This window comes from Carcharhinus amblyrhynchos, chromosome 10 (genome assembly GCF_965287045.1).
Source record: "Carcharhinus amblyrhynchos chromosome 10, sCarAmb.v2.hapA, whole genome shotgun sequence".
Lineage (NCBI taxonomy): Eukaryota > Metazoa > Chordata > Chondrichthyes > Carcharhiniformes > Carcharhinidae > Carcharhinus > Carcharhinus amblyrhynchos.
In genome coordinates, this window is record NC_137333.1 from 28,668,483 (window position 1) to 28,693,542 (window position 25,060).

At 41.2% G+C, this 25,060-nt stretch overlaps 1 protein-coding gene across 1 annotated transcript in view; it reads left to right on the plus strand.

Moving 5' to 3' along the window:
• Positions 1-25,060, plus strand: part of dnajc3a (DnaJ (Hsp40) homolog, subfamily C, member 3a) — an 81,232-nt gene that overhangs the window by 50,805 nt on the left and 5,367 nt on the right. Inside the window, exons 6-11 of the mRNA XM_080198155.1 lie at positions 10,811-10,992; positions 12,218-12,337; positions 12,723-12,828; positions 19,692-19,812; positions 21,508-21,640; positions 22,047-22,195. Of these exons, the coding sequence (XP_080054281.1) occupies positions 10,811-10,992; positions 12,218-12,337; positions 12,723-12,828; positions 19,692-19,812; positions 21,508-21,640; positions 22,047-22,195 (811 nt within the window). The remainder of the gene's footprint in view (positions 1-10,810; positions 10,993-12,217; positions 12,338-12,722; positions 12,829-19,691; positions 19,813-21,507; positions 21,641-22,046; positions 22,196-25,060) is intronic.

Consider the following 25,060-nt stretch of genomic DNA (forward strand, 5'->3'; position numbering starts at 1 on the left):
TGATCTGGATGAGGGTATAGTTGGGTGGATTAGTAAGTTTGCTGATGACACCAAAGTCGGAGGTGTGGTAGATTGTGAGGAAGGGTGTCATAGTTTGCAGGGTGACTTAGAAAGGTTGCAGAGCTGGGCCGCGAGGTGGCGGATGGAGTTTAATGTGGAGAAGTGTGAGGTAATTCATTTCGGTAGGAATAACAGATGTGTTGAGTATAGGGCTAACGGGAGGACTTTGAATAGTGTGGAGGAGCAGAGGGATCTAGGTGTATGTGTACATAGATCCCTGAAAGTTGGGAATCAAGTAGATAAGGTTGTTAAGAAGGCATACGGTGTCTTGGCGTTTATTGGTAGGGGGATTGAATTTAGGAGTCGCAGCATCATGATGCAACTGTACACAACTCTGGTGTGGCCGCACTTGGAGCATTGTGTGCAGTTCTGGTCCCCACATTACAGGAAGGATGTAGAGGCTTTGGAGAGGGTGCAGAGGAGGTTTACCTGGATGTTGCCTGGTATGGAGGGGAGATCCTATGAGGAGAGACTGAGAGATTTGGGGTTGTTTTCGCTGGAAAGAAGGCGGCTAAGAGGGGACCTTATTGAAACATATAAGATGATTAGAGGTTTAGACAGGGTAGATAGTGATAGCCTTTTTCCTAGGATGGAGAAAGCTAGCACGAGGGGGCACGACTTTAAATTAAGGGGGGGGTAGTTATAGGACTGATGTCAGGGGTAGGTTCTTTACCCAGAGGGTGGTGAGGGACTGGAATGCCCTGCCAGCTGCAGTTGTAAATGCGCCTAGTTTGGGGGCGTTTGAGATCTGTGGATAGGTTTATGGACGAAATGGGATTGGTTTAGATTAGTGGGTTAGTGTTGTTTTTTTTTAAAAGCTGGTCGGCACAACATCGTGGGCCGAAGGGCCTGTTCTGCGCTTCTATGTTCTATGTTCTAATGCAGTTGGTTTGGATTATTCATTACAAACAATGAAAGTATACTTTGGAGATTAGGGGAAAACAGGATAACAAGTTGGATATGTGGTGCATGTCGTTGCTTATGATACTAGAGAGACAAAGTTATAACTAACTACCTAAAATTTTCAAAGTAGCTATTGCCATTGTGTATTCAGCCAAGGAGAAGTGGAGACTGCGTTTCACTAACTTGATCGAGTTTTTCAAGGCATTAACGAAGGTGATTGAGGGTAGGGCAGTGGATGTTGTCTACATGGACTTCAGCATGGCTTTTGACAAGGTCCCTTACAGCAGATTGATACAGAAGGTGAAGTTGCACAGGAATTGCAAATCATATTGCAGTTTTATAGAATCTTAGGCCACACTTGGAATAGTGTGTTCAATTCTGGTTGCTGCACTGCCAGAAGAATGTGGAGAGGATACAGAAAAGACTTACCAGGATGTTGCCTGTTAAGGAGGGCGTTAACTATGGGGAGAGGTTGGAGAAATTTTTTGTTCTCATCGGAATGAGAGGCTGAGCGGCAACCTGATAGAAGCCTACAAGATTGAGGGGCATGGACAGAGTGAGTAGTCAAAAGCTCTTAGAGGGGAAGAATCAATTACTAGGGGGCATAGTTTAAAGGAGATGTAGGAGGCAAGTTTTGTTTTGAGGTTGGGTGCCTGAAACTTGGTGCTGGGGGAGGTTATGGAAGCAGATACAATAGTGGCTTTTAAGGGGCATCTTGACAAATGTGGGACTGGAGGGATATGGTCCCCTGAAAGAAAGCAGATTTTAATTTAGTTGGTGTAGACTTGGAGGGCCAAAGGGCCTATTCCTATTGTTGTGCTGTAGCTTTCTTCTTTGACAATATAGGATATTGATTAAAGCTTTAGAAAAGGCTCCTCAGCTAAAGATTCTAGTACCACTTATTTACTTGTTCCCCTATCCTGCACCATTGGTATGACACTGAAAAAAGACAGTTTATGTTCAGTCTGCACAAATACAGGACTCGGTCAGATTCTTTGACCCCCCCCCCCAAAAAAAAAACAGATACACCAGACATGGGATACCAATAGTCTAAAGGGAGTTTGCTCACCGGTTGAGGACTTGTAGAACCATACCCAAAAGCTCTATGCCAAACAACCCATCCACTTCCTGCACTGACAATAATTGTATTACTCGTGACCGGAATAAAGGATGCCATATAGCACTGTCATAAATGTAAGAATTATGAGAAACTGAAATATTGTACAGCCCTCGTACCGTAGTGGTAATTTACCAAAATTTGTGGACTCCTGCAGATTGGGAAAACAGCAAATGTGACGTCACTGTTTAAAAAAGGAGGTAGACAAAAGGCAGCTTAACTCCCCTAGTAGGGGAAAATGCTTGAATCAAAGAAGAAATATTGAGACATCTGGATATAAATTGTCCCATTGGCAAGATCTAGCATGGGTTCATACAGGGCAGGTCATGTTTGACTAATTTAGTGGAAATCTTTTGAGAACATTACATGTGCAGTGAATAATGGGGAACCTGTGGATGTGGTGTATCTGGATTTCCAGGAGGCATTTGACAAGGAACTGCACCAAAGACTCTTACATAAGATAAAAGTGCACAGTGTTATGGGTAATTTATTAGCATGGATAGAGGATTGGTTAACTAACAGAAAGCAAAGGGCGGGAGTAAATGGGTCAGGGATCAGTGTTGGGACAGCAATTGTTTACAATTTACATAGATTTGGAGTTGGGGACCAAGTGTATTGTGTCACATTTGCAGATGACACTAAGATGGATGGAAGAGCAAAGTTTGCAAAGGGATATAGTCTGAGTGGACAAGGGTCTGGCAGATGGAGTACAATGTCGGTGAATGTGAGGTCATCCATTTTGGTAGGAATAACAGCAAAATGGACTGTTGCTTAAATAGTAAAAAAAAATTGCAGCATGCTGCTGTGCAGAGGGACCTGGGTGTCCTTGTGCAGGAATCTCAAGAAGTTGGTTTGCAGGTGGAGCAGGTAATTAAGAAGGCAAATGGAATTTTGTCCTTCATTGCTAGAGGGATGGAGTTTAAAAACAGCGAGCTTATGCTGCAGCTATGTAAGGTGCTGGTGAGGCCACACCTGGAGTACTGTGTACAGTATTAGTCTCACTTGAGAACAGATATACTGGCATTGGAGGCAGCTCAGAGGAGATTCACTTGGAGCTGAGTTGACAGGGTTGGCTTATGAGGAGAAACTGAGCAGACGGGTGCTACTCATTGGAATTCAGATGATTGAGAGGAAATTTTATAGGAACGTATTATGATGGGAATAGATAAGATAGAAACAGTGAAGTTGTTTCCATTGGTTTAGGGGGCATAGCCTTAAAATAAGGGGAAGTAGATTTAGGACTGACTTGAGGAGGAACTTCTTCACGCAAGAGTTGTGAATCTGTGGAATTCCCTGCCCAGAGAAGCAGTTGAGGCTATCTCATTGAATATTTTTTGAGGTAGGAATAGATAAATTTTTGAACAGTAAAGGAATTAAGGATTACGGTGAGCAGGCAGGTAAGTGGGGCTGAGTCCAGAAAAAGATCAACTGTGATCTTATGGCAGAGCAGGTTCAAGGGTCCAGATGGCCTACTCCTGTTCCTAGTTCTTGAGTTCTTTTATACAACCTATCGCACATGCTCCTCACCATTTAAGCCCCTGAGGATATTAAACCATTTGGATTCAATTTTGACATTGGGTCAAAAGCAATGCCACATTGCATCCCTGGTATAATGAGCGTATTGTCAGGTCTTAATCTTGAAGAAACATGCTGAGGGTTGCATTCCATTTATATCCAATGGACATCCCTAGTTCTCAAAAGATAAGTGACATTCACCTCAGTATCTAGATCACCCCTATCAATAAGGTAAATAGTGCCACAAAATCAAAGTGTGTGTAATGACGGGGATGGGGGGGTGTGAAGTCCAGGATTAGTAATGAACTGCAGATTATGACTCGCATATATTGCAGCCAAAGAGGTCAAAATCTTGTCAGACAACCTTAAGATCTGTTAGATGTAGATCCATCAGGGTAGCGAGATAAAGCAGGGCAAACTGCACTCAGGTAGCTTTCAAATGCTTTCTAGCTTCTTTGAAATGTCTGACAGAAGGTACGACAAAGCACGATTGCTGGTTGGGTGGTGTGACAGGATACAACATTCCCCTTCAAGATTAATATGCTGAGCTTTTGTATCATGGATTCAGAAAAAATGGTAGCCAGTTCTCAAATGTAGCGAGGCACTCCCCTTTGCTCCTTCTGGAGAACGGGTCACTCGAACACTCCTCCAACTGAGGAAGCTGTATTCTTGATAATAAAGATTCTTTTCTCTGCTTCACCCATCTTATCAGTGCTCTGCAATTCAGCAATATAAGCACTGAAATTCTACGCCTCAAAGCTGAGTTTGTTGTCTCTATCCTTAGTCGTATTAGCAATCATTCATTGGGTCAAGAACCCACTCGCTGCATTTTCCTGATCTTGTTTTTCTTGCTCCAATTTTTTGAGTTCTTTCTCTCTCGCTTCCCTCTCTTGCTTTTTTTGCTAAACCATTTTTTTTGTAGTGGGAGGTAAAATGACTCTTACTATTTCGGATTTGTTTTGTCTGGTTTTTTTTTCCACCAATTTGTCTGTTATCTCATCTAAGGCTTCAGAGCCTTTTGCTATCATTTTCTTGATTTTAACTTGCTATTTTCATCAACAATTCCTCATTCCTGATGATTTTCTTCCTGCCATCTTGTTCTGTTTTATGAATCTCCTAGTTTAAATCTGAGATTCCTAAGCTAATTTTACAAACTTAATGAAAATATCACTCCCTTTCTCATTTTCTTTTTGGTAAAGTTAACTACAGTCTTCTCTATCTCCCACAGTTAACTCTCGACGTTTAAGTAAACTGCAGTCTCTCCCACAGCTAGCTGATATGCAGACGCGCAACCTAATTCCTTTTAGATACTGCTAAAGGACCAGATCTTCTCCACCTTAATCCCCTGCAGATTCACCCGTTCACCCTTTTGGATCATGCACCGGTGGTACTTGTTCCCAAACCTCCACTTTAAGCACAGAACGATTGCTATCTGTTTTACCTGTGACCCCACAAGAGTTTGAATATATCTTGGATTTTGGTGCTCTAGCATGCACCTCACGCGTTCACCCGATCATCGGTGTTCCAAGGATATCCCATACCATTGCCAAATTGAAGTGGGGAATTCTGTACTCAGTGGCTGGAATGTTTTTAGAAAATCCTACTTTTTTCCAAAGGTAAAAAAACTCAGATTTAAAGCATAATAAATTTATTTTTCAAAACTAGTTGTGTTATAAAACATACAATCAGTGCTAAGAACGAAAGACAATGCTTCAGACAAAGAGGGATCTAGTAATACAATAGCACCTTGTGTTTCCTCCACAGATCTGACTTTCACACCAAAATTTGAGATCATACAATTTTGATTATTTTAGATCCAGCCCAGCAAGTTAACTTAACATGATTTGATTTAATAATTGTCAATCTAAGTTTATTTATTAGTCACAAGTAAGGCTTTACATAAACGCCAAATGACATTACTCTGAAATTCCTAGTCGTCACACTCCGGCACCTGTTTGGGTCAGTACACCTACCAGAATGTTTTTCAGACTGGGAGGAAACTGGAGCACCCACGCAGACATGAGGAAAATGTGCAAAGTCCACACAGTGACCCACGCTGGGTTCCTGACGCTGTGAGGCATGAGTGCTAACCACTGTGCCATCGTGCTGCTATTCATGACATTCTCATAAATTATAGTCTGACACCTTAAATAATGATTTGAGAGTTTAACTATTGCATATGCTCCTAAATCAACATGGTTCCTTGTTGCGTAGCAATACAAAATTATACATTTGACTTATTCAGCATTTTATAAAGAGGTTAGAACCAGTTCTGGATGCAAGCCCATGCATGTGGCATAAGTCCCAAACTAAACTCTCTACATATACTTCATAATTTGTCTTTTCAAAGGATAATTTCATAATGTACCATGTCTAAGTTGCATTGTAATTAGGTTTTTCATGCATTTTGGATCATTCTCTGCAGAGAAACCTTGAGCTAATAATCAGTTATTGGTAGATTTAATAAATAACATTAATGACTTTTAATGCCCTCATTTGTTTTTCATTTAAAATTCTTGTACTAAAATGTTAGCTGCTAGTTCCCTATGTTCAGTGTTGTGATGAGGCTGATTAAATTTCCCTCATCAGTTGGAAACAGCAATTGACAGATTTCTAAATACCAATGACACAAGCAATTGTGGGGTAGTGAGGGGGAAAAGAGTATTAAAGTGGATGATTGGCCAAGGTCATGCTGAATGACAGGCTGATCTAATTCCCCCTACATTCCTAATTCCTTTCAGTTGACCCATTTCATTGCTGTAACACTACTGTTGAAAGTCCTTTCTTTTACTTTCCAAGAATCCTCATTTTAGATAATATGAAAACACGTTGCCAATATTGCATTATGATTTTACTCAGTGCATCTAGGGAAGAGGAGTAAATGCTGGCCAGCCAGTGACTCCTGTGTTTGCTTACCTTCTAAGTATGTTTTTATGAAAGTACTGGTGTCACAAACATGTGAACTAAAACTTGGTAATTTAAATTTTATAGAAGACTAAAGAAATCAAGAACATGTGGCCCATATTAGATGGTGAGGTGGAAATCTTTGGGGATGTTGCTTCTTGTTGACTGACAAATCTGGACTTGTCTAGACATTCTGTTCACCATACAGCTTAAATTGTTATGTTAAATCTTAAAATTGTTATATTATCCAATAAGTGCAAAATTGAGCAGTAGTTTGGCAGAGTCGGGGGAGACTGAAGTATTGTACCAATTTTTATGGAACCAATATAATTTTGTTACTGTGACTGTCTCATCCCCTTGATGCAGCTGGTGATAGTTTGAAAGAAATTATTGGGGTGTTTTGAAGTGTTTCTGTTGTGGACTGTTGAATCGCTTCAGTTTGCATACAAGGGGATTCAAAATCCCTGATGGTCATTTTAGGTTAGAAATGATGGGCCACGGGCAATGGAGGAAAACAAATCAAACAAACTAATATTTCCATGGAGTCAGGAGGAACAGGAATGTTCCTAGACTCCACAAAAATCTGGCCTCCTGATCCTTGTCTGCCTACCTTTTTCTGCAAGCCAGAAAGACCTAATATTGTTTGGCTTCTAAGCAAGCTGTATAAGTGACATCTAGTGGCAGTACTTCATAGTTTGTCAGATTGATGCACAAAATCAACAAGAATAATTTGTATCTATATATTACATTTTAATGGAGGAACATAAGCACTAGGAGTAGGCCATCTGGCCCCTTGAGCCTGCTCCGCCATTCAACAAGACTATTTCGTGGACTTAGCTCCACTCGCCTGCCTGTTCATCGTAATCCTTAATTCCTTTCCTGTTCAAAAAATTATCTATCCTTGCCTTAAAAACATTCATTGTGGTAGCCCCAACTGCTTCACTGGGCAGGGAATTCCAGATTCCCAACCCTTTGTGTGAAGAAGTTCCTCCTCAACTCAGTCCTAAATCTGCTCTCCCTTATTTTGAGGCCATGCCCCCTAGTTCTAGTTTCACCCATCAGTGGAAACAATTTCCCTGCTATCTTATCTATTCCCTTCATAATCTTATGTTTCTATAAGATCTCCCCTCATTCATCTGAATTCCAATGAGTGGAGCCCAGTCGACAGTCTTTCTTTATAAGCCAACCCTCCACTCCAGAATCAACCTATTGAATCTCTTCTGCACTTCCTCCAATGCCAGTATATCCTTTAAGTAAGGAAACCAAAACTGTTTCCAGCACTCCAGGTGTGGCCTCACCAGCACCTTATACAGCTGCAACGTAACATCGTTGTTTTTAAATTTTATCCTTCCAGCAAATTCCATTTGCTTCTTAATTACCTACTGTACCTGCAAACCAACTTGTGATTCATATACAAGGACTCTGCAGAGCAGCATGCTGTAAATGTTTACCATTTCAATAATATCCATTTTGCTGTTATTCCTACCAAAATGGATGAACTCACATTGTACTCTCAGACCCTTGCCCACTCACTACACTGTCTAATCCCTTTGCAGATTTTCAGCATCCTCTGCCTCTTATTTGTGAATTTTGACACACTAGGTCCCTAACTCAATCATCTATGTAAATCATAAACAATTGCAGTCACAACACTGATCCCTGAGGCACACCACTAGTTACTGATAGCCAACCAGAAAAACACCCATTTACCCCCACTCTTTGCTCTGTTAGTTAATCAATCCTTTATCCATGCTAATACATTACCTGTAACACTATGCATCTTTATTTTATGCAGCAGTCTTTGTGCCACCTGGTCAAATGCCTTCTGAAAATCCAGATACAGCACATCCACAGGTTCCCCATTGTCCACTGCACGCGTAATGTTTTCAAAGAATTCCGCCGAATTAGGCAAACGTGACCTGTCTTTCATGAACTCATGCTGTGTCTTACCAATGGGACAGTTTATATCCAGATGTCTCACTACTACTTCCTTGATACATTCAAGCATTTTCCCTACTACAGAAGTTGAGCTAACCAGCCTGCCTTTTGTCTACCTCCTTTTTTTTTTAAACAGTGGTGTCACATTTGCTGTTTTCCAATCTGCGGGAACCATCCCAGAGTCCAGTGAATTTTGGGAAATTACCACTAGTGCATTTGCTATTTCCCCACCATCCTTTTTAGTACCCTGGGATGCACTGACCTGAAGAGTTTAGCCTGAGAATTAGCAAACAAAACACCCACAAGTATCAAGGGATGTTCTAAAGCTGGAGACAAGACTAGAGCGATGAAGCAGTACCATGAGAAATGGAACAAATGGCTGTGACAAAAATGGATATTGTAGTTTTGGATAGGCTGAGAGTTGAAAACTGCTTCTCCTTGCAGTATGTGTGCAGGTACTCCAAGGAGAAGCAAGAGTTGAATAGAGCTCAAAGGAGCAGAGTCAAATCCTCCTTCTCTTGCATGCTTATGCAATTCCTTTTTTTTTCTCTACAGTCCCTTTTCCATTTTGGTGGTTTTCTTTGTGGTTGTGTTCCAGTGAGGGAACAATCTTCCTTGCCCTGTGCATCAGCACAATGGTTCTTTTGGACTTTTCCCCTCAAGCACACTCATTCTATTCTCCTCAAAGCCTTTGAGAATGCAGTTGATCCAAAACTCTGCTGCACATGTCCTGTTCTTGTCCTCTAACAGGCCAGCCCAAATTTAAAATCATTCCTGTATCTAATTTTTCTTGGTCTATCCCATCCTATCTCTTTGGCTTCCACCAACTTTCGTGTCTGCATTCAAATCTCAGTTCTTGTGGTAGGGAAGCAATTGAAGATACTGAGGCAGGATTTATTCACGTTTTGAAGTGAATGGACATGAATGGTAGGCACCATGGGAAGGTCATGTCTCCAAGTTGATTGAGTTTTTTGAAGAGGTGACGACTGAAGGAAAAACAGTGGATGTTGCCTGCGTGAACTTTAGTGAGATACCTTGTCAAATGCTTTGAGATCTAAGGTGTGCTGGCTAGATGGATACAAAACTGGCTTGATCGTAGAAGACAGAGTAGCAGTAGAAGGGTGCTTTTTCAGAATGGAGATCAATAACTAGTGTTCTGTTGGGATCTTTGTTATCTCTGGAGGAAAATGTAGGTAGGCTGATTAGTAATTTTGTGGGTGACACACAGATTGGTGGAGTTGCAGAGTGCTGAGGACTGTAAAGGGTACAGCAGAATACAGGCTGCAAGCTTGGGCAGAGAATTGGCAGATGGAGTTTAATCTGGACAAATGCAAGTTGATAAATTTTGAAAGATCAAATTATACAATAAATAGCAGAACCCTTAGAAGCATTGACATACAGAGGGATCTGGGTCCACAGACCTCAAGTGGCAACACAGGTGGATAAGGTGGTCAAGAAGCATGCAGCATTGCCTTCATGGGCTGGGGCATTGAGTATTAAAGTTGGCAAGTTATGTTGTAGCTGTAAAATACTTTAGGACGTATGGTACATAGTTCTGGTTATCACACTACCAGAAGGACATGGATGCTTTGAAGCTGCAAAGAATGTTGCCTAGTCTGGTTTTCATTACAAGTTAGATAAACTTGTGTTTTTCATTGGAAAGACAGAGGCTGAGGGGTGACCTGAGGGATCTACAAAATTTGAGATGCGTAGATAGGGTAGATAGTTGATGGCATTTCCACTCTGGGGGGGGAAAAAGCCTGCTATACAAGAGGGCACAGGCTCAAGGTGAGGGGAAAGTTTGTGTGACAGTGTTCAAGGTTAACCTTGATAAACATAGGAACGGTAGGCAAATAGAGGGATAGAAACCACATAAGGTAGTGGTCCTAAAAAAGGATTGGGAATCAGCACAGTCTCAGTGGGCTGATTGCCTTGGGGCATTTTCTATTTTAAAGCTTCTGTACATCATGGCATGTAAATGCATTCAGTGTATATGTTGAACCTATCACTTCAGCCAGTTTTTGTTTGCACATGTTTTGGCTCTTGCCCACAACACGCTATACTTGCATAATAATCAGTGTCAATCTTGCATTCTACAAATACTTAACACATTTACCATCTTGTGACTGGTTGGTTGTAAAGGATCAAGCAGAAAGTACAAATTACTTGTAAAGATGTGTGGGTGTTCAAGGCAAACCCGCACCAGCAGTTCACTTTTTTATACTTTGTTGGTTGACCCCTGTTTTTGAAAGTATTTTGAGGTTTCAACGGTCAATTTAAATGCCAATATCTATGGTAAATGCAAGTTGCATTAAATTTTAAAAAGCATAATGTACAATTTAGTACTAAAGCTTTGTCTGTCTTCTGCTTCAGACATGTGTTTGGGATGCTGAGTTGCGAGAGCTCCGGGCAGAATGCTACATACAGATTGATGAAAGTGGAAAAGCAATAAGTGACTTAAAAGCGGCATCCAAACTTAAACATGACAACACTGAAGCATTCTACAAAATCAGTATAATCTATTACCAGCTTGGAGACCATGAAATGTCTCTTAGGCAAGTATATCTTCCAGTAATCTCCATTATTGAACTACAAATTATATATCCTTTTGTGGTCTCTTTGGTCATCAATTTTCATTAAATATTCAATAGTGGGTGGATCTTTCAGTGTAAAAACAAAAAATACTTTGTAGGATAAATTCTTATGCAAGAAAAATCTAATTTAAAGTTGCTACTTAAGTAACATTTGTAGCAGTTATTGACATCTGTTGCTTAAATTGATGTACACATTGGGCTCACAGATCAGAGATTGTTCTCCATCTATGCATTAGGGTCATGGCTTTGCACTGCAAGTGTGATGTGAATGCTCAGGCAATCTTTCTAGTAGTATCTGCAACATAAATAGCAGCAGGAGATCATGTAGCTTATTCAAGCTTTCTCTGCATTCTGCACTATTCGGTGTGCTCATGGCATTCAACTTGTCTCCCTTCCCGATTCCCATATTCCTGGAGAGCTCTAGGGTAGAGAATTCCTGAGTGAAGAAATTTATCCTCATCTCGGTTCTAAATGATTGGGTCCCTCTCCTAATCTGATTCCCTCCAGTCAGGAGGCAACATCTCTGTATCCAACCTGTCTCTTCATAATCTTGAATGTCTCAATGAGAGATCCCCACATTCTTAACCCAATTCATCACAGGACAATATTCATTCAGGACACCAATTGAGTGAACCTTCATTGTGTTTCTCCTGGGGTTTTGGGGATGGGGGGGTGGGAGGAAAGGAGTCACCACTGAAAAAGGTGGTGAAACAGTAACTTCCAAAAATAGGATTGGAACATATCTTAGTCGGGTCACCATTCCCAAATGCTAGTTTTTTTTTTAAAATATCAACTTGCTTTTCCACCTGGGACAAACATGCCAAGGTAGGTCCCTTTGTTCATCTTGTATGACATTAATGGTTCCTATATTTTGTTACTCGATCTTGACTTGTGAACGACAAAGTCATCACTCATCAAGGATATGAAACATTAGCTTGGTTTGATCTGAGCCAATCCAATATTTTTTCCTTCGGGTTCAATGCTTTCATTTTTGTTTTGGTGGGGAAAGAGAGAAGTTGGGATAAAACAAACCATAGCCATTATTTTGGATTTGTGCCCAACTCTACCTCCTTTCCCACTTGTCCCTAACATTTTTGTTTTTTACTTCATGGAACTGGAGTTTGGTTGAGTGAGCTTTTGCCATCATTGCATTAAATGCTAATGTAACTTGTTATGATTTATTTAGTGAAATTCGAGAATGCCTGAAATTGGACCCAGATCACAAACTCTGTTTTGCCCACTATAAGCAAGTGAAAAAGCTCAACAAGCAGTTGGCAACTGGAGAAGACTTCATAAAACAAGAAAGGTAAATTACTCTTTTGATCATTCAACTTGGAATGCATTCTGTGCATACTAGAATAATGGGCATTAATTGGCATGGTTTATAGTGAAATGATGATCACAGTAAATAGGGTCCATATTTTACAAAATATTGTTTCTAGTTCTTTACAATATATATTTTAAATAAAAACATAAAATGCTGGATAAGAGTTAGTGTTTTATATCTGTATGACTCTTCAGACTGAAGAGGGATAGAAATGTGAAAGATTTCTGCCCCTCCAACTCTGAAGAAGAGCCATACAGACTTGATAACTCTAATTCTCCACAATCCTATGTTTATCCAGCATTTTCTGGTTTTATTTGATTTTCCAGCATCTACAGTATTGTAAATGTTTTCTTTCCTGACATAGATACTCTGACGCAGTCAGTAAATATGAGTCTGCTATGAAAACTGAACCAAATGTTCTTCAGTATACTTTATATGCAAAGGAAAGAATTTGTCATTGTTTATCAAAGGTAAGAAGTTTTGTAATTGGACTATTTGAGGCTTTGGTTATGAATTATGGTGGTAGCATGTATTAAGAGAGATAATTCAAGCAGTCATCTCAAGTTATGCTTGCAGGGTGATTTTAATGGCTGTGGTGTCAAGCAGAAAATTATTTTTAATCCTGATGGTGCAGTGTTGAATTACCAGGTTATGGATTCAAGCCCCCTCTAGATATTCATAGAACATAGAACATTACAGCGCGGAACAGGCCCTTCGGCCCACAATGTTGCGCCGACCAGTCTTATTTCTAAACAAAAAACATTGACCCTCTAATCTAAACCAATCCCTTTTCATCCATAAACCTATCCACCAATCTCTTTAAACGCCCCCAAACTAGGCGCATTTACAACTGCAGCAGGCAGGGCATTCCAGTCCCTCACCACCCTCTGGGTAAAGAACCTGCCCCTGACATCCGTCCTATAACTACCCCCCCTTAATTTAAAGCCATGCCCCCTCGTGCTAGATTTCTCCATCCGAGGAAACAGGCTATCACCATCCACCCTATCTAAACCTCTAATCATCTTATATGTTTCTATAAGATCCCCTCTTAGCCGCCTTCTTTCCAGTGAAAACAACCCCAAATCCCTCAGTCTCTCCTCATAGGACCTCCCCTGCATACCAGGCAACATCCTGGTAAACCTCCTCTGCACCCTCTCCAAATCTCCAAATTCTGAAGTTGACAGTGCATTATAGTACTGAAGGAGAGCTGTATTTTCCAAAGTGCCATCCCAAAGCCTTGTCTCACTGATCCAGTGAATTTAAGAATGGCGAAGGCTATTATGGTGTTCTAAGCACAATGTTTTGGTTGGTGCATCAGCTAATGTTGAAGTTTGCCAACACCACCAGTATTAACTGAATATTTGTCCCTTGCTAGAAAGCATCTGCCATATAACATTTGCAATATGAAGTGCATTATTTATTGCTAGTACTCGTGTTTAAGTGCACTTCAGAGTTGAATTAATCACTGCTTTCCACACCAAATTCCAGTGTGGGATATGGCTCAATAGGTAACTGGTGGAGAGAATAGAGCCATTTGTGAATTTTTTTTCTTTATATAGTTTCTATACCTTGTGATTCTGGTTGAAACTGGTTATGGCCCTAAGATGATTTAAATTATTGCAGAAGACATGATATTTAAAGGCGGGAAAGAAATACTGGGAGAAAATGGGGTTTGTGTTCTTAAATGAAAAGTTTGGCATGGCAAGTGTACAAGAACAGAATTTTATAGTCTCCAGTTGGAGATTGGTAACATGTCCCAAGTGGCCTTGCTGTGCTCCTGCCTGCTCACAACAATTTTAACATGGGAAAGGTGAGATTTAGGGCAACCCGTATGCTTAATCCAGTTGAGGTCCTTTTTTAAATGGCTAGCTGGTACTTCCCACCTAGCCTTGGTTTTTGAGGGAGGAGATTAGGAGCACACAAGTGTGGTAGGTCCACATTAGGATGTGCACATCCCTACCCTATTTCAGACCTGCTGAATTCTGCATTCAGACCTGCTGATTGGACACCCTGGCTAAACAGATTCTTCCGGGCATTAAACTATAGAGGCACAATTGTTAGCACAATCTCACAGCATCAGGGACCTGATGCAGTTCCCAGCTTGTCTGTGTGGAATCTGCATGGGTTTTCTCTAGTTCCCATTTTCTCCCACAGTCTGCATCACGTGCTGGTTAGGTGCATTGGCTGTGTTAAATCCTTCCTCCATGTACCCAAATAAGCACTTGTGTGGTGACATGGGGATTTTCACAGCAACTTAATTGCAGTGTTAATGTAAGCCTACTTGTGACAAACTTTATGGTGCTAATTTGTTTTTGGTGGGTATTTGTTTACCCTGACTCTTCAGGTGGAGGGGGTGGGTGGAGGAGGTGGGAATCCAGAAGCACCATCCCAAAAATCCTGCCCAACTCCCTGATGTGAATTTGAACCCAGACCCCAGAAAGATGATGGGGTGGGATTTTATGGCCTCTCTCGAACCAAAGCAGTAAAATCCCACCCAGGGTCTGCAGACCTCCTGCTCTGCCCCTCCACACATTCCAGTTCCTGTGGCAGGCAGGCTGGTAAAATTCTGGTCTATATTTTATGAACTGTTACCTTAGACTATTAATACAGAAACTCAGTTAATGTTCTGGGGACCCAAGTTCAAATCCTGCCATAGTGGATGGTGGAACTGGAATTCAATAAAATCTGGAATTAAGAATCTACTGATGACCAGTTGTCAGGAAAAACCCATCCAGTTCACTTATGTCCTTTTTTTAGGAAAAAAAATCTGCTGTCCTTAAATGGCCTGGCTTACATATGACTCCAAGCCACAGCAATGTGGTTGACTCTCAATTGTCCTCAAAAATGGACTAGCAAGCCACTCTTGCTCAAGAAGGCAGCTCACCAGTACCTTCTTGAGGACAGCTAGGGACAGGCAATAAATACTGGCCAAAAGAAAATATCCTTGTCCCACGAATGAATAAAAACCCATGTAATCTCTCTTTACTATTGTATTCCTCAAATTGTTGTCTTAAATCCACCATAATTATAATGCTCAAGGTTAGTTATCTAAAATTTATTGGAAACCACATGGCTGAAAGTGACTATCCTTGACTCGAGGCATTTGTGGCATTAAGGAGCTCCAGCAGAACTGGAATCAGTTTTTAAAAAAAATTCTCCACTGCGTAGATGATACCTAGCACAAAGGAAGATATTGAATTTTGAAGGTCAGTCATCTGTCCCAAGATCTGTTGCAGGAACTCCTCATGGTAAGGTTCTAGGCCCAACCATCATTGATTGTTGCTTCATCTATGACCTTCCCTCTATCATTAAGGTCAGAAGTAGGATTGCCACTAATTTCACTGACTGAAGTAGTCTGAGTCAATTTGTAGCAAGACCTGGACAACATTCAGGCTTGGGCTGATAAGTGGCAAGTAATGTTTGTGCTGCAAGTGCATCTCCAAATGACAAAGCAGGAAGAGATGGCAGTAGAGTCTAACCATCTCCTCGTGATGTTGAGTTTATTATTACTGAAACCCCCACAATTAACAGCCTCGTTGTCATTGACCAGAAACTGAACTGGATCAGCTGTTACAAGAGCAGGTCAGAGGCTGAGTTCTGGAGTGAGTAGCTCTCCACTGCATTCGCCAAAGCTTGTTCACATCTACTGAGCAGAAGTCAAATATGATGGAATACTCTCGTCTTGTCTGGAAAGTGCAGCTGCAACAACACTAGAAGCTTGACAGTATTCAGGACAAAGCAACCTGCTTGATGGGGACCGATTCACCATCTTAACCTTCAATTCCTCATGCACACTGCTTCAGTGGTACAGCTATAAAGTATGCTGCAGCAACTCGACAAAGCTCCTTCTAGAACAAAGAACAACATAGCATGGGAAACAGGCCCTTCGGCCCAACGAGTCCACACTGCCATTTCAACATTGAGTCCCCTCTCCACCCATGACCCTTGTCTATGCTTATGGCATTCCACATTGGAAACCAGATTGAGGGGAGACTAATTTAGGGACAACTTGTTACACCAATCAGCCTAAGAGCACATCTTTGGGGTGTGGGAGGAAACCAGAGCACCTGGAGAAAACCCACACAAGCATGGGAGAATGTGCAAACTCCCACAGACGCTGGCCCAAATTCATGTATCTGCACAGCAAACAGTGATAGTCACTGAGCTGTCGTGTTGCCCAACATCTGGTCCAGTTTAAGCGTACACTAATGACGTGAAGCACTAGGTTACACTGAGACATCCAAGAGCAGCCCTTGTTCGACCCATCGCATGTATGCCCCTTGGACAACAAGGCAGACTGAAGCACCTGTGGATTAAAAGAGAAAAACATCAATAACATGCACATCCTTATACAAACATTCAAGGGAATCCCAGAAGCTCAGAAGTAAAACAAGTGAGCCAGAAAATATGATGGAAGGTGCATAGGAATGAATTGATTCCCAGGGACGTCCCAAGGCTCCTGAACCTATTTAAAACAGTCTCCTACATTCCTTCATCTCCATCCTGCTCATGTGCCTATCTAAGTGTCTCTTAAACAACTCCAGCATGCGTGCCTGCCTCCACCACCTTGCTTGGCAGAGCATTCCATACCCCCACAACCCTCTGTGAAAAAACCTCCCTCTAACATCCAAATTATACCTCGCCCCCGTCATCCTAAGCCTGTGACCCCCTTCCAATCTAGGAAAAAGCTTACCACTGTTTACTCTATCTATACCCTTCATAATCTTATATACCTCTATTAGATCTCCCCTCAGTCTCCGTCTTTCTAGGGAAAACAGCCCCAATTTGCCCAATCTTTCCTCATAACCCAGTCTTTCCATTACCAGGCAGCCTCCTGGTAAACCTCCTCTGCACTGTCTCTCCAGGGTCGCCATGTCTTTCTGGTAGTAAGGTGACCAGAACTGGACGCAGTGCTTCAAATGCGGCCTAACCAACATTCTATACAACTGCAACATTAGACTCCAGCTCTTGTGCTCTATACCCCTTCCTATAAAGGCTAACATACCATAAGCTTTCTTCGACCTTCTCCACCTGTACTGCCACCTTCAAAGACTTGTGCACTTGCACCCCCAGGTCCCTCTGCGTTTCTATACTCTTTTTATAGGTCTACCCTTTATCATATAAACCCCCCCCCCCCCAACCCTACATTATTTCTGCCAAAATGCATCACCTCAAATTTATCAGGATTAAATTCCATCTGCCATATATCTGCCCAATATACCAGTCTATCTATATCCTGTTGTATTGCCTGACACTGCTGCTCAGTGTCTGCCAGTCCAGCTATCTTAGTGTCATCTGCAGACTTGCTGATCTCACCACGTACTCCCACTTCAAGTCATTTATCTATGTCACAAATAGAAGATGTCCCAGTACTGAGCCTTAAGGCACACCACTAGTGACAGACCTCCAGCTAGAAAAAGACCCTTCCACTACTACTGTCTCCTATTACCAAGCCAGTTATCAATCCATCTAGATACCTGTCCCTGTATTCCACGAGCCCTAACTTTTTCAACCAACCTACCATGAGGGACTTTGTCAAACGCCTTACTGAAATCCATATAGATGACACCAACGGCTCGTCCTTTGTTGACTGTTTTTGTCACCACCTCAAAAATTCTACCAGATTCGTAAGGCAAGACTTCCCCTTAACAAAGCCATGCTGTGTATCCCTAATTGGATCGCAACGCTCTAAATGCACATACATCCTATCCCTAAGAATCCTCTCCAACAACTTCCCTACCACTGACATCAAACTCACCAGCCTATAATTACCAGGGTTATCCCTACTACCTTTTTTAAACAACAGTACCATGTTCACTATCCTCCAGTCCTCTGGGACCTCACCTGTGTCCAAAGAAGAGACAAAGATTTGTGTCAGAAGCCCAGCAATTTCATCTCCCACCTCCCTAAGCAGCCTAGGATAAATGTCATCGGGCCCCAGAGATTTATCGTTTTAATGCTACCTAAAAGCCCTAACACTTCCTCCCTCAACAGATAGTTCCTTCAACTGGTCTACAGCTCCCTCCAAGACAGTACCAGACATCAAGCCCCCCTCCTCCATGAATACCGACGCAAAGTATTCATTCAGGATCTCCCCCGTTCCCTCGGATTCTAAGCACGGTTCCCCTCCTCTGTCCCCGAGAGGACCGATTTTTTTTTTTTCTCTAACCACCCTTTTGTTCCTGACGTAGGAGTAAAATGCCTTTTGTATTTACCTTAATCCTGTTTGCCAAAGCCATTTCATGCCCCTTTTTGCCCTTCTAACTCCCCTTTTGAGATCCCTCCTACTCTCTCTGTATTCCTCCAACGCTCTCTCTGTTCCCAGTTGCTTAGACCTAACGTACACTTCTTGTTTCTTCCTGACCAAGTCCTCTATCCCTAGTAATCCACAGCTCTCGAATCCTACCTTTCCCACCCTTCCTCTTAACAGGCACATGTCTTTCCTGCAACCGTTTCAGTTTTCCCTTGAAAGACTCCCACATGCCGAACGTGGACTTGCCCTCAAACAGCCTCTCCCAGTCTGTATCCCTCAGTCCCTGTCTAATCCGGCTGTAGCTAGCCTTCCCCCAATTTAGCACCCTCACCTTGGGACAGCACTCATCTTTTTCCATTAATATCCTAAAGTAGACAAAGTTGTGGTCACTGTTATAGTCTTTTCCAAATCCATGATCTCCATCTAGATAGACAAGTGTGGCTGATTCTTGGGAACACCACCTGCAAATCAACCTTATTAAAGAATATAGACTTCACTTTCTCAGCTAGCATTTTTCGCCATCCCTAAACACCCTTGAGATGTGAACTTCTGCAGTCCATGTTGTGTAGGGACACCCTGTGCTGTTGGGAATGAATTTTAGGTTGATGCCAGTGGTCCATTTTGGTTTTATTCCTTTTTTAACTTTGCTAGTCGATACAACTGAGTGGCTTGCTAGAGTGCATGCAAGAGTCAGCTACATTGCTGTGTCTGTATGGGTCACATGTAGAGCAGATAAGGATGACAGATTTCCTTCCCTAAAGAGCATTGGTGAACCAAGTGGGTTTTTACAACAATTGACATGGTCATCATTGGATTTTTTAATACCACTGCCGTTATCACTTGCTAACAGTACAGTTGGCATACCAACACTGCACTAATTCAAGAAGGTGGCTGAGCACCCGCCACCTCGAGAGCAATTAGTGATGGGCAATAAATGCTGCCCTAGTCACTGCCCATGCCCTGTGTAAGAATAACTGTCAAAAAATCATAATTTAGAATTCTAAAATTATGCATAACTTTCTTCCAAGCAAGACTGAGTAATTCATGAAGGTAGTACTATTATTGTAATTTCTAATTTAGAACCAACAAGCAAAAGAAGCCATCACCACCTGCACTGAAATATTGGAGCAGGATGCCAGCAATGTAAACGCGTTGAAAGACCGAGCAGAAGCTTATATTTTAGAGGAACGATATGAAGAAGGTATGGGTTTGCTGTTTTTTAATATATGCTTATGTTTATATCCTATTGCAAATTGAGATCCAAAATCTCATTCATCCTGTTTGAACTACAACTAATTTGACAAACCTGTTAGAATTCTTTCTGAAGATGTAACTAGTAGAGTTAACAACGGGGAGCCATTTGATGTGTATTTTGATTTTCCGAAAGCATTTGACAAAGTCCTGCGCGAGATTAAAGCGCATGGGATTAGGGGAAGTGTATTGAGATGGATAGAAAACTGGTTGGCGGAGAGGAAACAATAGGAATTAAGGATCCTTTTCAAATCGGCTAGCAGTAACTAGTGGGATACCAGAGGGATCGATGCTGGGACCCCAGCTATTCACTACGTATTAACGATTTGGATGAGGAAACACAATGTAACACATCAATTTGCAGATGCTACCAAGTTGGGTGGGAGGGTGACCTGTGACGTGCATGCAGAGATTCTTCATAACCTGGACAGGTTGGGTAAGTGGGCAAATCCAATGGCAGATGCAGTATAATTTAGATAAATGTGAGGTTATTCACTTTGGAAGCAAAGACGAGAAGGCAGATTACTATCTGGCTGTAAATTGGGAGAGGGGAAGTGTACAGCAAGACCTGGGTATCCTTGTGCACTAGCCACTGAAGGTAAGCATACAGGTGCAACAGAAGGTCAAGAACACAAATGGTATGCTTATTGCAAGAGGTTTTGAATACAGGAGAAGGGATGTGTTGCAATTATTCAGGGCCTTGGTGAAGCAACAGCTGGAATATTGTGTGCTGTTTTGGTCTCCCTCCTTTCCTGAGGAAGGATGTTGTTGGTCTCCAGGAGTGCAGCAAATGTTTAGCAGGCTGATTCTGGGGATGGCAGGACTGACATAAAGAGGGAGAGACTGGGTTAGGATTTTTGCTGGAGTTCATATGAATGAGGGGGTATTTCAGTGACATAGTAAAATTCTAACAGGACTAGACAGGATAGATGCAGAAAGGATGTTCTTGATGGAGGTGCCCAGAACCAGGGGTCAGAGTCTGAGGATTTGGGGTAGACCATTTAGAATGAAGATAAGGAGACATTTTGTCCCCCAAAGAGTGGTGAGCCTGTGAAATTCATTACCACAGGAGGTATGATGCCAAAACGTTGAATGTATTCAAGAGGCAGCTAGACATTCACTTGGGGCGAACGGGATCAAAGGCTATGGGGAGAAAGCAGGATTAGGTTATTGAATTGAATGATCAGCCATGATTGTGATGAATGGCCTGCTCCTATCTTCTATGTTTGTTTAAAACTTGCTCATGAACATTATCAATAATAGCTTCCAATCGTTGAATTAAATCAGATCAGCAAAACCTTAAAAACTTGAAGTTGGAAGAGATAGGCCAGAATTCAAAGGTCCAACCAGTTTATTTGATAGTAATCCCCCACAAACATGTGGGATTACTATCAAATAACTGGTTGGACTTTTAACCTGGTGTTGAGTCGTCTTGCTGTGTTTATCCCAGTCCAACGCCGGCATCTCTCCGTCATAAATTCGAAGGTAGAGGATAATTGAGAAGACTTCAAGTTACTCATTTTTGCCCACTATAAAACAGTAGTTCATTATTTTATGTTGGAAGAAATGCACTGCATGCTGTCTACTTGAGTGAGAAACTTAATATGCAGAGTTTAGAGTAAATTCAAAATTATTTGTTGTACAGCAATCAAAGACTATGAAGTTGCAAGAGATCACAGTGACAATGATCAAGGAATAAAGGAAGGGCTGGAAAGAGCACACAAACTTCTAAAACAATCACAGAAGAAAGATTACTACAAAATATTAGGAGTGAAAAGGTATTTACTGAATCTCTGACAAACTTTACTGCTGTCTATGGGTCCTGAGTCTGGACTGAGAATTGACTTTAAGTTTATAGTAGGCCTTGTAACATGTAAAACACTGCATAGACAGTATATTTTATTGACTAAGGCAATACATTTTTAATTTAGGTGCTGCAGTAAGAGAATTCATGTTTTGTTTTTGCAGTTGTAAGCATAATAAATTCTAATATACAACATGCATTTTGAATAAATTTAGTTATTCTAGTCTGTTTTTAAATTGGGCTAAATTGTGGAGCAACAGAGGCTCAAAACACTAAGACGACTTATTCGATCTTTATGTTTACATTAGACCTTGTGCAATTTAAACTGCACAAACCTCAGCAGGCTGGAGATGTGAAGCTTCTTACTTTTGACATTTCAGAAGTGCCAAAAAGCGGGATATTATAAAAGCATACAGAAAACTAGCAATGCAGTGGCATCCTGATAACTTTCAGGAAGAAACTGAAAAGAAGCAAGCAGAAAAAAAGTTCATAGACATAGCAGCTGCTAAAGAAGTACTCACCGATCCAGGTATGAAGTGGTCTTTTTTTTTCCCATTAAGCTAATTGCTGAATAATTGACATCTTATTTCAATTGCATTACAAGTTTACTGGTATATTCCATGTTAACATTGGAAATATTTACCTGAAAGTCATTTCAGGCGCTCTCTGGGGATTGGCTAGATGTGGGGCAGAATAGTTTTTCGTTTTTCTTTCTTTTCTGTTTTTTCTTCTTTTTCTTTTCTGTTTGTTTTTTTTTCTCTCTCGCACAATTACTGAAAAGTGAAACTTAAGAACTAGACTTCTCTGAATCTGTCCATGGCCACATGACAATCTGTCAATCAAGCTTCACTGTGCAATCCTAAGAGACCATTAAAACAACAGAACCCTGCATTAGTCAAGATTAAAAATGAATATAATGTCAGTTGTACTGTCTCAGCAGCAATAAAGGATACCAGTTACAGACAACACTCCACCAATAAAATGTAGGGCTTGCTTGAAGCATCTTGCAGAGAAACATAATTAAAGTACATTTCAGGTGCAGTATTGTCACTTCAAGGAAACAAAGTTGCAGGAAGTCAACAAAACAGCAATTTAAAGCCGTGCAAGTTAGTACTTCCAACTGAAGATTATAGCCAGAGCTTTACACACACAATTTTAAAGCATGGATGTGCGTGCAAGTTTGAGGTGCACGTGCTAACCAACCAATTGGTTTGAGATTTTGACACATCTACTTTACTGTTGGCAACTTGATAGAATGAAGGTAGAATGAAATTCAGTGCCCAAATGTGTTAGGGGACTATGATCTGTCTGATTTTGACACTTGTGGCAATTTTGCCACTTTTTTAAACGGGTCTGCAGCTCCCTCAGACAGCTGCACAGAACCGTGCCCCACCACCACCACCACCCCCCACCCAAAAACTGAGGGACCACATTACAAATGTAAGCCTGCATGTTCAGAGTATGCTTCTCACTGGATGGTCACTGATTGGCATAGTGGTATTGTTGCTGGACTAGTACTCTAAAGACCTGGGGAAATGCTCTGTAGGGCTTGAATGCCACCATGGCAAATGGTGAAATTTGAACCCATCTGCATTAAAAATGCCATTTGGGGAAGGAAATCTATTATGCTCACCTGGTTTACATACTGATTCATAGCAATGTAGGTGACTCTTCTTTTCAGAGATTGTTTGTTTAATTTAAAAAAAAATTGGCCCAGCCAATGATGTCCACATTCCATGAATGAATTTTTTTTAAAAAATGAATCCTGTCAGAAACATGGTCCTAGGCAGGAGTGAGTTTTGCACCACATCCATCCAAATGTAAAATTGAGTCTTTGTCAATTGTAGATCCTCCTATCTGAATTTCCTATTGGAATTTGGGGTGTTATAACCAGTCAAATGCCAACAGCACAGGTAATGAATTAGTTTAACATTTGAACAATACTAACATTTCTAAGTTCCAGTTCAAGCAGTATTCCTCTTAGACTTGAAGTCTTTCAAAATCAAACAATGCAGTCTTGTGTGTGTACTTTTTGAACACATCTGAAGAGGTATTTTCAGTAACAGAACCACCTCTTTCAAACAGTCAACAACTGCTCTTGATTTTTAAAAAATGAAACTAAAGCACTCTTTCCTGCATGCTTAGCTTGGATAGTCAGAAGCTTTTTCCCCAGGGTGGAAGAGTCAATTACTACAGGACATAAGTTTAAGATGAGGAGCAAGATTTATAGGAGATGTACCAGGCAGATTTTTTACGAAGTAATGGGTGCCTGAAACTCATTGCTGGGGAGATAGTGGAAGCACATATGGTAGTGACTTTTAAGGGGTGTCATGACAAATACATGAATAGGATGGGAATAGAGGGATATGGTCCCTGGAAGGATAAGGGGTTTTAGTTCAGTCAGGCAGCATGGTCAGCGCAGGATTGGAGGGCTGAAGGACCTATTCCTGTGCTGCAGTGTTCTTTGTTCTGCCCTCAAATGGCTTCCTTCTGCTCTGTAAGGATTCTATGATGACTCTTTTCAATCAACCTAATCAAAAGTCTATTGTGACCCCAACCAAAAACGCAAGTAAACAAAAATGCATTCTGTTGAAGCGCACACATCCTAGCTAAAATCAGCCATTATCCTGCATTCTCAACATTTAAGCTGTCTGCTGCCAACACGAAAACGCAGCTGATTTTGAACCATATTCCTTACAATGATAAAGGCACAGTATCATCACACACCCTTTTTAAAAAAAAATGAACTGACAGTATAAAAAGATGGCTTTGTTTTTCAAGTAAACTAAGATGTGCATTATTTTACTGCATGTAAATAACAATGGTGTAAGAAGGAATTTTCAGTGTTTGGAAGAACTGAACAATATCAAGATTGTGCATAAAGCTTCAGCAACCATGTTCTCTTCCTCCTTTCCTCAACACGCTGCTTCTTCTTTCTTTCCAGAGATGACCTTCTGTTTTTGATCTTTGATTCCAAATCTGAGTTTGATTCTGTTGTCATGATTATAAATAACTCTTGAGGACATTGCCAGATTATGCCAACTGGCACAAACCACTTTTTGGATTTTCTTTTTAATTTCCTTCAGAGTCCAAACAGTTCTTCAGATTTTTGGAGTCCTGAAATGTCAAAATGAAGTAATCTTATTTGCAAGGTTGAGCTGGTCACTTTGTCAAAAATAACCTGTCCCTTTGCCTGTTTTCCCAACTCATGAGTTTGGGCCATCTGGAAGGGTCACTTATCTGTCCTTTTTTTTGTACTAACTGGCCTGCCTTCTGTCAGGTAGCCCAACTCTACCTTCTGTTGTGAAATGGTACATTCAGCATTCTTTCCAGAGTCTCCAATGGTGTATCTTTCTGTTCCAAGGTAGTTCATCAATTCTTTTGGTTCTGGATT